The 23,474-nt window shown below is 31.9% G+C and overlaps 1 protein-coding gene across 1 annotated transcript in view; it reads right to left on the minus strand.

Annotated features, from left to right (window-relative positions):
* Positions 1–7,207: 7,207 nt before the first annotated feature.
* Positions 7,208–23,474, minus strand: part of dally (division abnormally delayed protein) — a 92,555-nt gene continuing 76,288 nt past the window's right edge. The window contains exons 5-8 of the mRNA XM_089219657.1: positions 13,121–13,386; positions 11,532–11,664; positions 9,834–10,041; positions 7,208–9,162 (exon numbers count right to left, since the gene is read on the minus strand). Of these exons, the coding sequence (XP_089075783.1) occupies positions 9,005–9,162; positions 9,834–10,041; positions 11,532–11,664; positions 13,121–13,386 (765 nt within the window). The 3' untranslated portion in view covers positions 7,208–9,004. The remainder of the gene's footprint in view (positions 9,163–9,833; positions 10,042–11,531; positions 11,665–13,120; positions 13,387–23,474) is intronic.

Below are 23,474 nucleotides of genomic sequence, written 5' to 3' on the forward strand. Positions count from 1 at the left end.
TACCTATTCTACCTGCATTGTATAATGGTTTACATAGACGAAAATAGGAGAGGAGAATTCAGGTGCTAAGCCCCCCAAAAATGTTCTAAATGTTTTTAAACTTATTCAATGATGTTATACATATCCAGTCTCACTCCCAAATCTCAAATGCTATTATTTGCACTTATGATGGTGTTATCATTTTATCATAAATTTGTGGCTAATGAATATCATCAAATCGAGAAATCTTTCTTTCTTTGCGTTTGTTAAAAACACAGCGTGATTAGATAAACAAATATTTAATTAGCTTATAATATCATCTTAGTTGTTGATTTGTATAAACTGCATATTCTTAAATTAACATGTACCTTTTATTTTTCAAATTATCTGAAAAACCAAGCAGTTAATTAAAATCATTGACAATAATTCAGTAATTAAATTCATTAGAGTATTTATACTACAACTAATTAAGTTTATAAAGTTGACAAAATTAACTTTTAACCAGTTAATGCCGGTCACCATTACGATTATAATAAAGACTACAGGTCCAACTCTTATTCTAATTTTAATTACAATTTTACAAAACTTCAAGGACCGCTTTTAAGTGTTTGTACATGCGTATAGATTAATTATTGCTGAATCGTTTGAGGGGTTTAATAATATCCTCCATCGCTTCACTCTTAGACAGAGCAGGTATAAACAGTATTTTTATATTTTTCAACCACCTCCCCACCTGGGGGAAAAAAAAACAAGAACCGAAATTAACTCCAAATTACTTCAGTGACCATTCCCCGGGAATAAAACTTAAATTATGCATGTGCATAAATATTATAGTATGCTTATATAGGTATGTATTTATAGTTCACCGCGATCGCAAGAAACAAAAAAAATAATAAATATGTAGATCCGACCGGCCGCGACATCAGTGGTTTAATACACCGTAGTACAATCGATTTCATGGTTTTATGTAAAGGTGTATTACGGGTAAGAGTATAATATAGATTGCATGCCATAAAGCATAATTTCGCCTCGTCTGCGTGATAAACAACGATTTTCTACCATAGATGCGTGCGTGTACGTATGAAAATGTGCATACGCCTTGAAAATATAATACTCGGCGGCGGTGGCGACCGGTTGAAAAAAAAATTACTTTACATTAATTTTATAGAATAGAAGGAGGAGACAAATTGGAGTATAATATTATATTATACATTTTAGATCATCATAAATTTAGTGCAACGAAAAATAATGTTTAAATGGGGAAATAATTAATAGTCTGTCGATCGGGTATTCAAAAAATTAATATAAACTCTAATAAAACTTTTCTTGTTTGGATATTTTCTCTGCAAATCTTAAGTACTTTTGTTTAACAATTCAAATTGGTTTTGTTTGTTTTAGAATCTCACTAAGAATTTTTCCGGTAACCTTTTTAAGTTCCTCGCATATAAATAAAATCAGTTAATAATTCATTTTTACGTGTTCATTGAGATATTAATAGTTCAGAAAAGTTATTTCACTCTACGATGATCGTGAAATGGATTTAAGGTTTCCACAAAACTTTGAACTACATAGCACATTTTTACGCAAATTTAAGTATAATATGATATATCAACCATATTTTTTGTGACGTTTATTACAATAATTGTCCTCGTGATGGACAGACTTGCATATATTAATACGTCATTAACTTTGTATATAAATCTAAGAAATTCAATAACTTGAATTAATTTGCTTATAGCTATGAAAAATAATATATGTCATGATTCATATTTTTGACAAACTAAATTCGTGACGTTTGTGCTTTTTTAGGACCTTTCATCTATATGTTAAAAACTTAAAAAATTAAATGTTGACTGATTCGTATAGAGAAATGTGCACTTATGAAACTTATTGGAAACTCATAAGCGTATATTATAATAATATTATAAAGTTCAATGTTTACCTATTCCAATATTTAATACAATTCAGATACATTAAACTCATATCGCAAAAGCTAAAACTCTATAGCTGCTGAGTTTCTTTTTACGCCAAATAGCAATTAACAAAGACAAATACATAAATATTGGTAAGTATTTAAGATAACAAATCAATATAAATAAAAAAACAAGCTTAAGTACTGAAAGACATGAAAATTAAAATATAATTAATAATATACATATCATATCAAGTAAAAAACAAAACGTTGTGCGTGGTTCGTGTCTAAAAATCCAAAAGTCTCGGGTCTGAGTTAATTTTAAACATAGTTCTTTGGATAGGATCATTGCATAGATAATTTGCTCTACGATTTCTGCTGATTTCAAACATCTGTTTACTACGAGACCCATTTCTAGGTCTATGAAATTTAACCCTTTTGAGTAGACGGCTAGCATCGGTCTTCCCTAAAACTAAATCATTTAAGAATCTATTATATCTAGCATATTTCTGTTAAATTCAAGGTTAGATAAGTTTAAAAAGTTCGATACCGATGTGAGTTTTAAAAATTAATTTGATAGTTTATGAATGATCAAAAATTGCAGTGCCAAAAAATGGAATATAATATAATATCATCAGGTTAAAAGTCATGACGTTAGGTATAAGTTAACGTTAAAACGCTAAAAGATTTCAGAAAAGATTTTAAACAAAGTCAATATTTCATGAAGTGTTCCAAAAAATATGATTATCTCAGTATAGAATTTAAAATATTGACGAATAAATTAACAACGTTAAAACATAATAAATGCGTTTAGTATAGGTACTTACGTTTTTTATTAATGTGCAAACAGCGTAGATCTCAACATAATGTACAGTATCAAGTTTCACATGTGTGGTCGTGACTACGAAATAAATTCAAAATCTTGGTCATGTCATAAATTACCATATAAAATAAACCATATACGGACGACCTCTCGTCGCAGTAAAAATTTCAGAAAAAATTGATAAAATTGCTGTAATACCTATATTATAGACTTGAGCAATTTTTTAACTTAATTCAATATTATGTATAATATTTTATTGTTGGCCATCCTATAATGAATTCAACTTTTCGTCAAGATTTTGACATAAACATTTTTACCAACAATTTTGGGTGCGCACATAAGGCGCAGTGCAAGCTCACGAGTAAGGAAAACCTAACTAACTACTTATATTAGCTGTCATGGTTTTTACTACAATTCATTTTTTAACACAGCCGTGTTTTTCCGGTTTTTCATCGTTTGTCATATTATTCAAAATACCATCTTGAAAAACAAACAACCTATTACTAATATATATTGCTATTCAGTTAAAATTTTTTAATTTTAAAAGAAAATATGGAATTCATGATAATACCAACACCGGTTGACAGTTCGTTGTCACTTCATTCTGAGAAAACAGCGCCCGTAGGGGGTTCTAATAGGGGTATTTCCCCCCTGGAGTTCTGTTAACTGTACGTAATTTAATAGCATGCACAATATGGCACATCATAATAAAGTGTATTAAATATTTCAGAAACAAAAAAACTTAAACAATGATGTTGTGTGCCATATTACAATATATATGATTATACAATACATAAGTAAACCAAAGTACAATAATACACTAATTTGGCCATTAAGTTCTGCGAGGAGACTTGTCATGGGCTTAGTTGTTCCAGGTAGATCTAATGAACAACATAAAAATTAAACGTTCAGTTTTCAATGTATTTAATTTGTATCAAATGTTAAATCAATAATTAATGTAAAAATAATGAATCCATAAATAACAAGCAACAAGTTTAAAAAACGTGACCGCAATTTAAAATCGCATTCAGCTTACAACTTTTGAACACATGTCTGTGTGCCTTGTCGTTTTCCTAATTTTATGTTATGAACAATTAATATTATGTTTTTACGACAAATTATAATATACCTAATTATCGAATCATTTTATAGTTCTGCACGTCCCACAATATCGGAGGTAAAGTGTTACAGAGCAAAACATTTCTATTTTCTAGACGTTTTCGACGTAATATAATAATATCGCGACTGTTCGTTAATTATCCGTGTGATAGTGTAGTGTATAATGCACTGGCCGATACGAAACACTTTGACGTTTTATGATTCCTATGCAAATCGAATCAAGCAAACATTGTTCGTGACTTGTCGACGCGTTATAAGTAGTAATGACATTCGGTAAGTGATTCACGTCGATAAATGGAAGGTTTTGGTCACTTTTGACCCTTTTCGGCGGCACAACTATACAATAATTCAATACACGTGCGAAAATTAAATTTAAACACTATAGAGTTGCAGTCACACCAGCTGTGGTCAGCAGTCAGCAATGTCTCACCAGTGAACACAAAATACATAATAATAATAATAATTGTTTGACTCCGCTAGTATTTTATTGTTTTTTTTCCCGTGGCCAATATATTTATCACTATTGTCCTTCTAAGAAAAACTGATACCTCGTTACACGTTCGATACTAAAACGTTTTATCGCGCACTGCATTTGTTTTACGCGAAATAAAACATACACAATAACTATATGTAATAAATTGTAAATATTATGTAGTACTAATATGTAATTGTTCGCATTGTTAACGTTTTCAAACGTTTCAGTCGTGTGGACGTGTGGTAGGTACAAACATTAATATTATCGAATTGATATTTCGCGTATTATTCCAATATAGGCAGTCCAACACAGAAGACTGTAAAATACTGCAGTTGTCAGGGCTGTTAAGGAAAGATGGTATTTTGCGCTAGTTTTAGCACTTGTCTTGTCTTGTAATTTTCACCGCTAATAATTATAGGTAGGTAATCATCTAATCATAAATGTTGGTAATCTACGTTACGACGTATAGATGTTAAACGAAATGGCATATGTAATCTGTACTACACTATACTTTATGTTTAAATAGTTGGAATTTTGCTGATAAACTTACTGAGCTTACATCAGTTATAGGCCGCTATAGCACATAAAACGTAGGTAAATGAATTTTAATAAAATATTTATACAATAATAATAAGCACCTGGGAAATAAGTTATAATATCTCTGGTATTTTATTATTAATTAAAATATTATATCATTATACACAAAATTTGTACCTACGATAATATTACAATAAGCGTATACATTTTTAAATTACATTTTATGTGTATATTTTAAGAATTTTTATTATTTAATAAAATAAATTTGACTGGAGAATGATTTTAAATTCAATTTAATATGATTAGTTATCTACCATTTTAAATTGACGCAAACTACCAAAATTAGTTTTTAACTTTGTCGCAAATTACATTGTGTTTGTCGCACGTGCCTCCTTAATCTTGTTGTGGATGCCTAGTGCAGCAGCTAACGATGAGCATATTTAAGTTGGTAGCCGAAAGTTTGTTCGACGAATTATGTCCTGCTGATAACAATATTACGATTGGTAAAATGGGTCTCGGGAATGAGTCCAGGGACTGCATCAACCCACGACTGTGTTACCTTGCACCTCTTCTTTGTTTTTAGTTTTGTACGGACTGTCATTTCGCTTCGAGAGTTGGTGCAACTATATAACCGACTTAGCAAGGAATTTCAAAGCATGTGGGAAGAGGCCTCCGTGACCGTGGTGGACCTATGGTTTGATCCCGTTGCCCCTCTGGTCGACCTACTCTCTGCACCGTGAAAATTGCACTTCATTTATGTCACGGTCAGAAGGACGGTAAGCACAAAACCCGGGTATCCCGCTGTACATACATACAACTGCGCGTTTTATTATGGTCATGTAATTTAATTTATGTTCATACCTATTATTCTAGAAATCCAATTAAATGCCGTTCGAATAAATTATTATCAATCGGTTGTTGTTTTTATCAAATTATTGGTGATTTCGTCTTACGAAACGTTTTAGCGCTAACGAATGATTACACTGACTACAAGCCTAAAGGACATGAATGTATTGTATTAAACTATAAAAAATAGAAGAAAGAGGTATACCGTCGTCGTACAGATAAAATGTAGTTGATTAAGATTTAGTTGGCGATGATGGTTTTTTTTCCGAAATCCTTTTTATCTTTTTCTGTGAACGATTATTATGTCAGGCAGAGAGAGCGTTCCGAAAGTTTCAAGTAACCCAGAATCGTTTTTCGAACGCGGTACGAATTATCGTCATTTTCAGTATTATAATATTATCACAAATTATATGTTTAAGTATAACACACGACACACCATATCAATTAAGCCTACCCAACTGTATCGGTTAGGTTTTCTCAAATTGGTCTATGATCATACTATATTGTTTTTATTTTATTTTGAGTGAACGTGTTAACATAAACGCGTTAGGTCAAATGAAGTAACTTTTTATTGACAGCGCAGATAAGTGGCTCACACAAGGGGTTTTGATCCATAAAAATGGGTGTTTAGAGGGTGACCGGTCAACTGTTAAATTTACTGCAGGTGAATCATTTTATATTGTGTGTCGAACTAATAATTACAATGGATTTTATGTCTTATAGTTATAAATGTAACAAAATCGATTAAAACATTTTTTTTTCGGTATATTTTAATAAGTGCAGTGTGGGTGTACCGTAACAATTTGGTCACTCATTGCGGAAAATGAATGTGCACTGATTAGCAATTAAAATATAATATTCCTCGTCGAGAAATAAGAAATCATTTACGCTTAGTGCAGTACACAGTTCAACTCATCTGTTATTGGTCATAATATTATAACATATTATATTATACCTATAACAGTATTTATAAATACTTGCAATAATATTATAATAATGCTAACTTTGGAAATTCAAAAAAGGTCTATCTTCATCGTTATGACAATACTGATGATAGTGCGATCTGCAACTGAAATCGAAACTCATCACCGTCCGATGGGGTTAAAGGTGGTATCGTTTCCAATAATCGACGTATGGCATCAACGTTTAAAACGATTTATTCCTACCTAACCACCTAGTCTGAAGTCGGGCACGCCGAAATTCGCACATTTCATTTCACGGCCCTAGAGTTTGGCAGCGATGTGTGATATTTGCTATATCAATGATTATAATATATTCAGCGCATCGAACAATAATATTATAATATAATATATATATATATATATATGAATTGTGCAGTTGTCTTTGGGTTGTCGATGTCGTCAATCTTGCTTGCTGTGACTACGTGATATTCCTACCCGATGACTGGCTCTATCAACGTCACGTCCGTCGAGCTATATTGCTATTTTTCACTCGACGCAGAAAAACAAAAATAACATGAACTCGACTAGTATAATATTATATAGTGTATGACGTGTATGGTCTAAAAATTGTATTCTTTATTGGATCATAATATATTATACATAATATTATAACTATACAGTATATATTTTATTATATTAGCATGAATAAACATTAAAGACAATTTATATAATAATAATTTTTAAATTTGCCTACTTAACTATACAAATCACAGTCGTCAAAATGAAAAAAAAAATAATAAAAATAAAATACAACTAAGGCAATACATACGTGAAAACATTGTAAATAATAAAAATAATAATAATAAGTTTCCGCTAATCATTATATAATAATTTTTTTTTCTCCAACAACTCTCGTACAAAACAACATAATTTCCTAACAAATTTATCCCATTCTTCTATATTTTATTATTATTGTAATTTATTATTACGTTCAACGACAAAAAATATAGGAAATTTTATTTTTTTATTTAGCAATCTCTTTCACCCACTGGAAGCCCAAGAGGAATATCCGATGACGACCACACTCGCGTGCAGTGCCCACAATCCCGTTATCGGTGTCGCAGTGTCTGCTGCAGTATATAATATATTATGTTGCACACATCATAGGTACATTCACACGATATCATATATATATTACGTCTCACAGTAAAAAAAAAAACGCGTTACACAAAAAAAACGTGTCTCTGATAATAATAATTTAAAAAATAAATAAACAATATTATATATATATATAATAAAAAATATTATGTCGGCTCGGTCTTCCATATACGTTCTTCGAGGGTCACAATTTTTTTATTTCCCTCTCTCACTCGTTCTAACTTTTTTTTTTTTATCGAAAAAACAATTCCATTTTGAAATGACGACAAAAAAATTACGATTGGATTAAATAATGATCTATATATAATAAAATAATACTTATGTACTACACATAAGCTACTTTATATGATATTATTATTATTATTAAATTAATAAATTGTTTACTGTTTGTTCGTGTGTTGAAGTATAATTTTAGACAATATAGTAGGTACCTACATACGACGTAAAATGGCGTGAAAATCGTTGGGCAGAGTTAGCCTTTATCGTGTGTTCCCCAGCTCGACTCATAAAAAAAAAATCATATCACCACGAGTGAGAAAAGTAAAAACAAGAATTACAAATAAAAAAGTGTGGAACTAGTGAAAATATAAAATCTTCCATCGAATAAACGTGTGTAGAGCATAACAATAAAATGTATATAGATTATTAGGGATAAGTGTTCAAAACTAGACTAAAAGAATATGTACACTGTTTTTTTTTTTTTTTTATCGTAAGTTAACATTATTTTTAAATATAAATTATTATTATGTATTATTATTGCTCGAGAACAACAAATAAACCGTTATAAGACAAAGTTAAAAATTGGGTTATTACGTATTAGTATAATAATATAAGCCTAATGGTTTATAATATATATATATAGATAGATATATAATATTATATTAACGATTGTTATTATAAATTATTGCGCTTGGTTTTCGACAACAAGTATATATAGGCTACAGAGAACATTTTACACATAAATAATATCATATGAATACAAATTTTATCAGTCTAAAGGACGTAAAAAAACAAATATATAATGACGACAAATTAAAAAAATAGTCTCATTTTGGAAAAAAAAAGTTTAAAATAATTAAACGATTAATTGTGTCCAGAAGTGTTATAAATTGTACATACATATAAATATATATATATATATATATTTTTGAAAAGGTACCCTAAAGAAAAGCCGAGTAAATCCAAGAACAAAGTTTCACTTAACAACAATATAATAACTTAACGTGACGAAAACAAAAAAATAAAAAGTACATTTAAAAATATATCCTCGTCAGCTGATGCTGCAATCCGGGGATGACCATCAAGCACACCGTTATCAATAGGGGTGCGTGCAGTCGTGTAGACGGGGTGGCGCCCGACGGTTCGTTGCCGTTTATCACTACGTCCGGTCCCGATTTTTCAGTCGTTTTGACTGAAAAAAAAATTAAAACATTAAAACATCGAATAAAACAATTATTGTCATGATGCACCTATCAAAATCATGATGTGTTATTATTGTTATAACGCACGTGTGCATGGCCGTTTAAATATTTAACTATCGCTAATGATTGCATAATAATAATAAATTTTCATATACACCGTGCGATGATAAGCTTTTATCATTTAGTTATTTGTATGTTTGATTACTGAGCCTCACTAAAAAAACTTGTTTGGAAGTCCAAGAGTACCAAATTACAATTTATAATGCAGTATCTATTCTATTTGATAGGTGGAAACACGATTAAATATTAAAATTATTTTATATTGTAAAAATAGAATTTATAGAGATAAACTAACAACAATCATGAAAAATGATTAAATATAATTCACAGTTATAATGGCTGAAATATGATGCTTGATTTGTGATTGCTAAAAATGTTAATTCTTCTGGATATTGTGATTGCCGTTGTAAAATGTATTTTTCAAATCGATTAATTGGAAGATTTTAAGCGTATAAGATGGTGTAATTTCACGATACATATAGTTTGGTGCCAGTTATTTTGAAATGTCTACTATAGCTTTAATTATTTGTTTTTTTGAAAATAAAAGTAGTTATGTATTGATGTACATACGTAATATATAGTGGAAAAAAACGATACTTACATTGTGAATCGTCGGAGTTAGGCGACTGAGTTGTGATCGGATTTTCACCGGAACCGTCACCCGATGATGAGTAGTCTGCGTTGTCGTCGTCGTCGTCCCAGCCGGAGTTACTTCCCCTGCCAGCGCCACTGCCTTCGCCAGACCCTTCAGCCTCGTCGGCCATGAGCGAGTCTGACTGTGGACTCGAACTCAATTGATTCAACACCGTCTGGAAATCGTTAGATAAAAAATGAAAAATATCGTTCGACAGACCATGAATTGAGGGGAGGGGGAGTCCATCTCCTCTTTTAAAAAAAATATTCGTGCGTACATTCCTTATAATTTTACTCTAATCAATTATACATTTAGATATTCAGGCACGCATATTTTTTTAATCTTTTGCATATTATTTCTTGTAATGTTTTCCCAAATCAAGAACTTTTTTCATTCGATCACTTTTAACGGTGCTATTATATAATACTCTGTCCGGCAAGTAAGCATGCCGCCGTGGCGTCTCTACGTGACACCTATTATAGTGAAAAACGGTTTTCGTCAAAAAGGTGTGGTGTCGAGTGAAGATGCGCAGATTTATTGTGCTGAGCAGAGTTTATAGTGGCAGGTATAGAAGCAGGTCGATGTGGTTAGCGAGAGGCTTACTTCCGCATACTCTAATAGTCTATATTTTTGTATTGAAGATATGTTAAGAGGACGCTACACCCGCATGTGTTGTCTCTGTCTTACACGCGTATACTACGTAGCAAATTTTCGTTCACTAGATTCAACAGTGTGCTATGAGTTTTGATATTAGACTGAATTGACCCATTATCAAACTTTTAGGTAAGAATATTATCTGTGTTCTCATGTTGGTTTTTTTACGATATTTTAATTTTTAAATGAGTTATGTAAATTTTCAAATATCCACACTTAACATGCTCATAACTCAATTAAAAATTAAAATATTGTAAAAAACCAACATGAGAACACAGATAATGTTCTTACCTAAAAGTTTGATAATGGGTCAATTCACTCTAATATCAAAACTAATAGCACACTATTGAATCTAGTGAACGAAAATTTGTTATATAGTACGCGTGGTAAGACAGATACAACACATGCGGGTGTAGCATCCTCTTAACAATATAATAAAAAGCTTATATCATATATTTCCACCAGATATAGGAGGAATAACTCGAGTACCATTAAGCGTTAATGATCGGTAATTTTTAAATTTTTTTTTTTTATCTTCTTACTGCTGAAAAAGCGTATTAATTTCTAGAACCGAATCAGAGTTAGAACAAACAATTAACTTTTTGTCTTCAAGCCCGCGCATATCAGTCGCCATAAACTTAAGGCAAGCTAATTCAATATAATGTTATTATTATATTCCACCTATATTGTGTTATTGATGTTATTATTTATTATTATATTATATTATGTGCGTTAATTGGCGTTATCCCGCAACAAGCTTCCTATACAATATCAACATGTACGGCGTCAATAAATCACGTTTATCACTCGGTTAATGGTTTTAAACGATCTATCATCCGACTAATACATATTATGATAATAATAATAATAGTACACAATATTTTCCTCCTATCCCTCCCTCGTATTTAATTTATTTGATCGTCAAGAGAATAACACACGACCAATGCATCTTCTACATCATTATAATATTATATCATGTACACCGAAGTGAGTATATATCGCACTACTCACTTGTCTGATGTGCCTGAGCTTATCGATGACTTCCGCCACTTTGTTGTCTTGTGTGTTGATGGAAGCCGTCCAATCGAATTCCGGGTTGTACATTTGCGCACTCAACAGTGGTCCGACAACGTTGTCTGTATATCTATGCAACATAAAAATATAACATCGTTATTAATTATATAAATATTCATATATATATATTATTGTGTGTAGCGTTGATAACCATTATTATTTTAATAAATAAATAATAAATCAATAGACAGATCGACAGCAATCCCGAGTCACGAAGGTCGGCTGCGTCGGTGAAACCGAATTCGGCAACAATTATTAATAAAAATTGCCACACACGCGTCTATAGTCTCGTTCGGACATACGATGATATAATATCAATAAATTATTATTTCGTAATACCATCGTATGATAAACTACACTGGACAATAAAATCGCTGAAAATAAGATGGCACGTCTCATTCGAATGCGTTTTTTCCACTTTCAAGAGGCTTCAGTTTATAGCTTCATTTAGTTTCGTTATAGTTTTAATAATATTCGTGTGAATTTATCTATTATTGTTATTTAACTCAAAAGGGAGGTAAAAGAAATTTTAATGATGTAGGTATAGGAAGCGATTTTTCGATATTTGAATTTTGAGAGAGTAGCATCACCTAAAACATCGGAAAAAAATTACCAACAAACTCCAAAAAATGTTGTTACCTTTTAGTTTAATTATATCGGTAAATTCACTCTATAATATTAAAACCAACAAAACTGCTGAACGTGAATTGTACGCCTTTATAAAACGAAATACGATACATGTGTGGACGTATGGTGTGGTAATGTTATTGTATTGCATACATTTATTGTAGATACATAGATTAGTATTAAGAATAATAACAAACGCACCATATGGTTCATACGCAACGAAAATCTACATAAAGACCTCCGAATCATAAAAATTCAAGATCATATAAAAGCTCTAGCAGAAAATTTCCATAGTTCACTCCAAAAATCAACTGGCTCAATACACTTCAACTTACACATACGTCCACCACCTCAAAGCAGCTAGACGACTAAAACGCGGTCGCCCGCACGATCTTATTCGATAATGCTATTAAATAACTAGTCACTACTGTAATTATCGCTCTTAATTGTAATTGTAAATACTTATATCATATTAAAATTAGTCAAAAAAAATTATGTTATTTATCCATAGATATAGATAGCCTTATAGGCTAGGAATGTCTTATTATAAAAAAAAAAAAAAAAAAAAAAAGATACATAGATTATAGGTACCTATATAGAGAGCTGTTGTACGAAAGTAAAAAAAAATACATGAAAACCAATATGAAATTGGACAGTCAATCGACTGAAAATCTAATAAAAATTATGTGGTTTAGCCAGATAGAGTAGGGTCCGGGAAGCTGTAGCCCTCCCAAAAAATTTCTGGAAAATTCAAAAATGCTTTTAGTGTTTTGTAAACGTACGGTCGTTGTAAGTTCGCAGAACATTTATCAAAATTTTGAATTTTCCTGAAATTTTTTGGAAGGCTGCAGCACCCTTAGTTTCTCCTCTGACTACGCCACTGTAGCAAATGCACTCACTCTCCCACCGCTCGGCCGTTCCAGCAGTCCGTCGTCGTGTAGTTTGCGCACATGGACCGCGCCATGTCTGAGAACAGTCCCCGCACCCTAACAGCAGTTTCCGGGTCGGAAAACTTGGTCAACTTGGATGTGAGCAGCGCTGTGCTAAGGTCCTCTTCCTCAACGTTCCACACTTCCTGGCTCTCTGGCACCATGGCTGCACCTGACGACGAAGCTGTAGCCGGGGCACGATTGTTCCACTTTGCAGGACCACAGAAGTATTTCACCTGCGACACCGAATCAAAAAGCAAATTACATTTATTGTTAGGCTGCAGTATGCACTTACACATTTAATATAATTGTTTTTCATTGAATTTAGCGAATCGTGGACTATTGGACATAATAATTGATAATATATTGTACACCTTTTAAAGAATAACATATAATATTTTACGAGGAGAGTTAACTCGTAAAACAAAACTCGTTCCACGTTTCAAAAATAACAATTAAATTTACATCAATCATGACGCCCCAACAAAACATTTAATTTTGATAATAAAATACAAAACATGCATTACATTTATGTGTGGGTAGGTAGATTTTGATTGTTTTGTTTCTATACGACTTCTTTTCATTACTATAACATAAATTAATAAAAATCTATTCAAATGCAAAATGATAGTTTTTTTTTTTTTTAATATATTGACCAACGTGAATAAATGCAAACAATATTTAAAAAGTGACAATATAAACGCGTGAATAAAATTCACTGTTATGGTGAGCACTAAAAATATTTAACACGTATACGTCGTAAACGCGTTTAAATAGGTAAGAATTAACTATTACAATAGGTTAGTTAGAAAAAAATATGCATAATATTAATTGAAAATTGGTTTTTGTATGAAAGGAGTAATAAACAATTTGTTACAAAAAACTGACTAATTTTGATTTGCAAACACCACGAAGAGTCCACGTAAATGTCTATAATACATTTACGTATATAATAAAATTAAGGCGAACACCTTTTAAAAACCATACTACATAATTAATACTCAACCGTAATATCGGGCGCAATCAGAGAGGTAGACAGAGGAGCAAAGGATCTGTCACTTATAAAGCACATTTCAAAGGTCCTTAAAAAACGGCTTGTCAAATATCCTAATAATGTTGCACATATTCTGTATATGTGCACCAGTGTAATGTATGATATTACTATAAAAAAAAAAAAGTCCGCGCAACGAAAACTGGCCGGTTACCCCCGAAACCCGCCCGCCATGAACGTGCCGCTAGCCGCGGGTTCTCAAACTACGCGTCGCCGCTGCGATGTTATACAATAGGCGCACGCGGTGTGTTTGTTATGCGATGTTGAAAACCAGTTTTAGCTGTATAATTTTAATTTTATAATTATAATTTTAACTGGAATGTATTGTATAGAGGGATCGTAATTATTAATAAATGTAAAATATTAAGTATAGCCAGCATAGGTATAAATATTATTTTATTTTTATTGTATGTGTAAAAATATTATTTTTTTTTTACTGATTTGCAATTATTATTAACAATCAATAAACTGTATATATATTATATCACGTATTGAAATTATGTTTTATACTGATAATCTTATAAACCATTTTCTCTCATGATTGGTATAATAATTAATTAATATATACCATGTGAACGAATAATTTTAAAAAAACGCGGCAATTAGATTAATAACCACTTATTGACAATTGCCACTAGAGTCACACCAGTCACCGGCCAGTTTTCGTTGCGCGGACTATAGTGATAAAATTAAAATATTCAAGTGACTTAAAGCACACCTTTTCGGAAAAAAAAGTATCCATCTCAAATTCTCAAATGCGCCTGAATCAAAATCTTGTTTTAAAAATGGTATATTGATTGCATGACGAAATCGATTGGAGTTTCTTGTCTACAGCAGGCATCAAGCGTGATATTAAATTGGTTTGTTTATAATAATACGTGTGATATAAGTACGTATATGTTATATATATATATACATAATCTATATATATTATTCCCTATCGATCGGCATCCGATATACGTTTCGATTAGATTGTTATTAAAATAATAAAAACATATAATGTCTCGTCGATGATTATACCGGAATCTCGAATTTATAATACATGAACACATATTATATAGCTGATATGGTTGGAGGAAGAGAGAGACAGCGACAGAGCCAGAACAGAGCCCGAGGCAAAGTTTTGGACACACCGCGAGAACTTTTTGTTTTAAAACATATATACCTATTGTTTAGTCATCGCGTGTACACACACTCCCTTTCTCTCTCACACACACACAAACACGCACGCACGCGCACACACAAATATATATATATATTGAACTTGGCTTTTCGGTCGGTATAACAATGCGCGCGCGATCAGAGCATGCACAATTGAATCGTGTGTACCTACATGACGATTATTGGGCTTGAGGCGTTTAAGATATACGTGATGTATTATATGTGTGTATACAGGGTGATTCACCTGCAAACATGCACAACCCCGTTTTTTACCGTGTTAATTAATTTATTAAAATCTTGATTTTTTAAGTAGGTACCTATGTATAAGTGGGGTAAATATGAGACAAAATGGACACATTTATATGTTTCATTAATCATAATATATATCATTGGGTGAGTTTGTTACTTAGATAGCAGATGTTATTGACAATATATTGTAACTAACTTTTTACAGTTTTAATTAAAATTTATAACAATGAATTCAGCCGAGTGATAACGGCCATGAGATAATACGAAAACTTGTATTGGGAAAAATGAAATGAAAATATAGTAACATGTTAAATAATTTATTTTCATATCATAGATATAATATGGAGGTGATTATAGCTATATAGGTATATAATTAAGTTAATATTAATATAAATATTTATCGATATCATATTTTGACATTTGAGGTATTTATTAATTTTATTATAATTATCGAAATATAGAAACAATAAACATTAATTCTTAAGTTTATATCACAAATATGAATTTATAAGCTATAAATATTGATAACAGAAAGTAATAATCAATTAAGCACTTACTCCGTTACAATTTTAGTCATTATAATATAACGACTAAAATAATCAGCTAGTATTTCACACTTTACAAGGCGAGATTAAAGTGAAAAAAAAATAAACAAATAAAGTGATGATACTACTTCAGTCTTACAGAGACCTCTTTTAAAACTTAATATTCCCCTCACATTTTCATTCAGTTTTGGTAAAATGATGCATAAAATGTGTTCACTTTGAACTCTAAAGATATCTTCAGTTAGATAAATAAATAACAAAGTTTTTGGTTTATACAATAATTTATACTTATATTTTCTCATTAATATGACGTCATATTATACACTGAATTGAAAAAAAAAACACCAACATAATATACTTATAAGGATCAAATGTCCTAATACATCGATTTTGTAAACCATTTAAGGTCTTATGGAGTACAATATCCTGTCACGATACAAATTCCTTTTCTGAACGAGGAACACCCGTTAATCCTGTTATAGTTAATCAGAAGTTAAATTCTAAAACATTTTGTTAATGTAGATAAAAAATAATTATTTAAAAACGAAATCTAGCCGATGATAAAACCATAATTGAATTTCCAGTTTTTGTATTAAAATTTGATTTTGATTTTCAGGAAAAAAGTTTAATGAATTGAGTGAAAAAATTGTTCCAATTATTACCATGATGACATTATAAAATCATATTTCGTCAGACATCGTGAACAATCTTCAAAAATATGCCACTGACACTGCGCGCATGATGTATAGCGTAGAATATTTATAATTTATCTATTTCTTTAGACTTTAGTGCAATATGATATTAATAAAAATTATAATTGTTGATTTTTCATTCGGTCATCGGTTACGATGAGACGATACACTCTATTGCGGTATTTTTCGTTTGGCTAATTAACAATAATCGTATACGAATACGACGTATTTGAAAAATATTGCTTTAACACAAAGTGCGGGCTTTTTCCGTTTTTCCGATGGGAAACACCACGGCGTTTTCCGTACGCAGTTTACCGTAATACTTTTGCATTATTCATCGAGCCGAGGTGTCCTGTATAAGCTATATGTGATATGTCATTATAATATCGTAAGCGCTTATATATAATATATTGACACTGACACGACGGTAAAATAATATTTATCCGCATAACGTCATCTGCTCGCGTGGTTATATTATCTGTCTTTCTCTCTCGCTTTCCATCTCCCTCGACCCTTAATTTATGTATAATATTCTAATATTAAATTTCTCGTAATTAAAATATTATTCCGTTCGTTCACACAGTTTGGGCGCGTTTGTGCCGCGGTACTACATCACACGGCACTCTGCACTGATGAATGATGAATGATTATATATATATATATGGATACAATAATGGCACACGATCGCGGTCGTCGTGTAATATTCTAAAACATTATTGTTTTCATCGTTTCCGTCGCGAAATTCTTTCGCTGAACAAATAACACAGTCGTAATGTGTACTACACACAATATTATTATTATATGCAATTGTTCTTTTATCCCATCGGTTGTCGGTCTTTGCTATGCGATTCTCTGGGACCAACCAACCGGAACTGAGTTGCATCCGCCGCCGTCCCTCCCAAATGTTTTCTCGTCAAACCCATCAACATTTTTGACCCATATGAGAGCAGAAATAATAACCACACTACTGACGGAACATTTTCTTTTAGGCGAGATCCAGAAACTGCATGTCTGTACCACCACAGATTATGAGCTCTCTTGTATAATGGTATTTAGACGGAAGTTCGGGTGATTGTCAGTCACCGTCGCGAAACGTACAGACATTTTCATAGATTTTCTATCAGTCACATATAGTTGCGACTGCACGTTGCATGCGCGGTGAATACGAATATTGCATAACATATTAATATATAATAATAATATTATATTAATCGATTGTCAGAATTATTTATTCAATAGTATGACATTATTTTACCATCATTATTATTATTATAATTTTTTTTTCTTTTGATAACAGAAAGTTATTATTTAGTTTTTTACGTTTCCTCCCTATCATCCGTTATAACCTTCGCCACCGGTCGGTAAATAATAATATTATAATAGGTTGTGATTAGGTTTCTAACGAGCGTCACGAGTAAAATGAAACGCGGCGTCGAAATTGTTTTATTTACGCGTACGTGACTGCTGCAGCAGTATAGACACATACACACACACACACACACCACACACACACAATACCTGTAATACCTACAACTACCGTGGTCGAGGCAATAAATCTAAGAATTTATCGCCGCGCGTCGGCCGCGAAATCATTTCGGTCGTTGTTGTACACGCAGGGGCAGCAATAAATGCGCGCGACGATTGCACGCTACGGACACGACCAGTTGCAGTCGCACATTTTCTCTCGGATTGTGTTCGCCGCTCAACGGTTGCGCTGTTTCGAGTGCATAAATTATTAGTGTGTAATATTTTTAACACGACCACGATATGCAAAAAAAGAAAAATAATAAAAATAGTAAGAAATGAAATGATTAAATGTTTCAACCAACAGAATAATAATATAAATTATCTACTCTTGGCAGTGGCTGCAGTATTATACGTTTGCTGTTCGAATGTGAATATATTTTTATTGTTGTGGCGACAAATATAATATAATAATATCGTCTTAACGGTGTGATGGTTGGACTTCTTACCCTGCAGGCCAGATATTTTCGAATTGCACTCGACTCGATCATTTAATTTATCACTCATTCGATATCTGCATATATGAGTCAATCGACTTATTGCGTCACAATGACGTAACTAATTTAGAAATAAAATAAAAACATAAAAATACGTTTTCATATAATTGATTATAATTCGTATTTACCTATGAAATTTTTATATATTGTATCCTAGCTATTTATTAGTTTTTAAAAAGAAATCATTTTTATTTTTATCTCTATACATTTTTAAAAAAAGAACATTATTTAACAAGCTACATATATATATATATGTATGTATATATGTATATATGTATAATTCCACTTATTATTTTAATAAAAACACTAAGCTCGTTGAGCTTTAATAGTTTTATACTCGAGCTAATAATAATAATAATAATAAAAAAAAAAACGGTAAACTTTAGATATTTCTAACCGTCGACTAATGTTCATAGATAAATTAATTTCATGTAAATGACTGGAATGAGTGCAGTTCGAATATTACCATTTTTTCCGAACGCCATTTCGCAAGAATAAGTGCAAATCGACCTTATCATTGCTTACTCCCCCCCGGGTGAGTCACCCGTTGAGGATAATCCTCTCCACATATTATAAAGCCTTTTTTCAGGTAGCTGTTATCATCGTGTAAGCCATAACGGTATTCCGTATCGTAATAAAAAAAAAAATTTTACGTTAGGATTCAATGCAGAAGTCATAAAAGTAATAACATATTGGCAAACACAGTTTTAATTTTATTCGTAATGTAGGTACTATTATATACCTATATATCACTATTAAATGTGAAAAAAAATCATAACTGTAATTAATTATTCTTACTATTTAATTCGTACCTTTATTGCATGTTGTCGTACGATATAATAATGTAGCTATTCCTATTTAAACAACGACGAAAATTCTTGTTTATAGAGCTTGTAAACATTTACGAATAATTTGCATACCTAATACATTAAAGTTTTAGTTATATTTATATTATTTCTGCAGAAAGTTATAAATTTCGTGGGGATTATTTTAGACAGGGCGTCATGCGAGGGATGGCTGTATTTTATTTCTCGTAAAGACAGTTCGTATGCTCAAGAACTACACATTCCCAATCACTTAACTGACGAACGTATAATAATATGATGTGTAATATACATCGTATAAGCCGCAGCAAGTATAGTATGGGTACGCGTGAGATATATTAATTTTCTTATAATTAAACTGTAAAACATACTCGCGGCACAGACACTTTTTACTGCACATACACGACATAATAATATATTATATAAATAAAATATAAAATGCGCTCGAGCACGTGTATGCGTGTGTGTGTGTGTGTGTGTGTGCACAAGACGAGGAATGCGATAAAACATTATATAAATTATAATAATATCGAACGCATATATATATATATTGGTATACCTACATTGTATTTTATGTGTGCGCGGCCTATAGATCACGGAGGGAAGATTGCGTAGCGTGGGAGGCCAGAGAAGAACGACGACGACGACGATGGCGGCGGCGTATACACCATATACCGAGAGAATATTATCGTATGTATATACTTGTGTAGGTACCTACCTCTATATTTACAATATAATATATATTATAAAAATACGTAATAATATGTAGGCACGTTGACGATCATTGTGTGCCGTAGTTCTTTGACGGTCGCGAGCAGCAGCGCGGATTCCGTACCGATGACTCTTCTCATTCTTCTCTTCGTTCTTCTTCTTCGATATATATATTTATTATATATTATATACACACTCTTATTCCATCCGTTCCTCTTATTATTATTATTCTCCTTTTCCTTCTCCTCCCTCCCCCACCACCTTCTACTTGTCCTATCTTTAACTTCTCCTCAGACCAGTGCCGCGGCGGCGCTGAAGTATAATATACACAGGTATAATAATAATAATAATAATAAGCGTGAGTATGCGAAGCGGCGGCGGCGGCGGTTGTGCATGTGTTAACGCGGGGTGGAGGAAGAGGGGGAAAATACCTCATGACTGTAAAAGAAACAATGAAACACTCGAGGAGGGGGTGGTAGAGGGAGATTATCAAAAAAAAAAAAATAATAATCATAATAATAATAAAAAATAAAAAACGGATAACAATGAAACGGACGGGGTCTCCGACATGTCTGAACTGGTCTTCAGTTGCGGCAGCGGCATACACTCGCGGGCCGACTGAAGACGTTGTCGTCGCCTTCGGGCTGTGACTGTGACGACGTCGAGACGGCGAGGTGTAGAGAGAGATGGCGCGAGAGCGAGAGAGAGAGAGAGAGAGAGAGAGTGAGAAGTGGACAATTTAGGGCGCCGCCGCCGTTTGATAATGAAAATATATATATATTTTATTATATTATTATTATTCTCAATGAACAGCGTACGCGCGGCGATGTGTGCGGACGACCGCGACAGGCCCACGTTTCTCACGGCAATAACCAACACCTATATAATAGATATTATATACCTGTAATTATTCGATTTGTTTTTTCCTCCAAATCATTGTTAGTAACGCGGGCTCCATCAACCTTTATAGTATGATATGGAAGATTTTTGTTTTTGATTTACTATATATAGTTGCATAGTCACCGATCTAGCTGCGGTCGACAAAGATAATTACCATACAATATGACGTATACCTATTACTCACATTTCGATGTGCATCGGTGGACATTGAAAACGGCCAAAACAGAGTGACAATTTATATATTTTCTGTCGGAATTGTGACATTTTTTACACGCAGTCACTTCTCTAATACTCACACTTATCAACGGGATTAGCTAATCTGTCGATTGCACTCACGTCTTACTTGCAGTGCGAATTGTACGTTTTGCTTAAACTTTCTTGACGCAATGCTATGCGCATTAAAGCAGTTAATATCAGAGTGTTTCGCAAAGTTTCGATAAAGTTTTTCACCACATAATCTTCCGCGAAAAAAAAAGAATACATTTAAACAACCCAACCGCGCGCCAGAGGTGCAGTAATATAGGCACGTGCGTGTACCGAGTTATAAAATACCTACAATAAATGAGAGATAAATAACTACCGTGACGGATGTTATAAGTATAACTTATTATATCTTTGCAGTTGCACACTTTTACAAATGTGTATACTGTATGATATGAAATCATGCGAACAATGTAAACGGAATTCCTCGAATGCATTAATACGTAATAAAACAATATAATTATGTTGTGAGCGGACAAATTACTTTCTTACTTAAGCAGAACCAATTTTGTTAAGAAAAAAAAAATAAGACATGAACAAGACGAAAAAAGTTTTCACGAGAACTTTATTATTGAAACATAAGAACCGTTCTTGACATAGATTGATTTAGGTTATTTCTCGCAACAAGTCCGTTTTCCACTCGTTTATCGAATGTTTCAGTCTTAGTTTAATATTGCGCGGGTTTAAGCAGTATAATATACTTATTATTATGCGACTTCTGCATCACACGAGAATTGGATAATTCATATTATTATTTAGTTTTTTACGTTTATTACAATCGATTCGAGACCATGATGATTGATGACACTTTTGACTTTTCGTGATTTAAAAGCAATACGAGAGCATTATAGTCTAGTAGGATACGTAGGTACTTATGATCAATAATACGCTTAACTATAAATTGTGTCTGATTCACTGATATAATGTAACAAATTAATTAGATTAGGTTAGTGTATTTTATACGTGTACGTCGCACTAATAAATGTGTATAATATTAAAAGGACACTGCACGGTCGATAATGTTGATGTTGACCTAAATATATTATAATATTACCTATATACTGAATGATTGCTTAGAATGTTTGTCTCATATATTTCTATTTAATAATGAATTTACTCAAACTAAGGGATTTTCAAAGTTTTACGTACCTATAGTTATATAAGAATTAAATACTTATAGATTTTTCATTAACGACTGATCTATAGTATAAATAATATTATGATGGCTATGATGATTTGAAAATTATAGCAATCGATATTATTTTTTTTATATAACATTTCAAAATCAGTAAAAACAGTCTGGGTATAATAATTAATATAAATAAGTATTACTTTATCTATATATTTCATTGTTTTTTAAGAACTATAGTAGTCTTAGTTAGGCATTTTATAACAATCCTGAGATAATTTCAAGTTTATATTTAGATATATTATTAATGTTTTAAAAAAAAATGATCTTTTTTACAATTTGCAGTGGTTAGTTCTCATTTGGAAAAAAAAAATTTGCATTGTTACTGGACATTTCTTATTAAATCATAGCAAAAATCTCAGTTTCTATTTGAAAATAATATGTTCCTTAATAATTATTCTTAAAAATTCCGAAAAATCAGAATTTGACTTGACTCATTGGTAAATGAAAACATGGTAATGTCACGCTAAAATTAAATCACCCTGTATTATGGAGAATATGTTGAATATGTGTCATATGTTCACCGCGGTTGAAACGTTTCTACACATCAACTCGATATCGACGTCAATGTTATTCCTAAGTATCAACTCAATGTATTCTAAAAATACACTCGTGCGTTGATGGTTCAATTTATAAATCCATATTACACGCATTGTATATAATTGTAAATATTTGCATACATTAATCATTGTTAACGAATTGTAAGACGAATATGATTAT

Source organism: Diuraphis noxia, unplaced genomic scaffold, assembly GCF_037042655.1.
Source record: "Diuraphis noxia isolate RWA-SAM2 unplaced genomic scaffold, SU_Dnox_SAM2 contig0002, whole genome shotgun sequence".
Lineage (NCBI taxonomy): Eukaryota > Metazoa > Arthropoda > Insecta > Hemiptera > Aphididae > Diuraphis > Diuraphis noxia.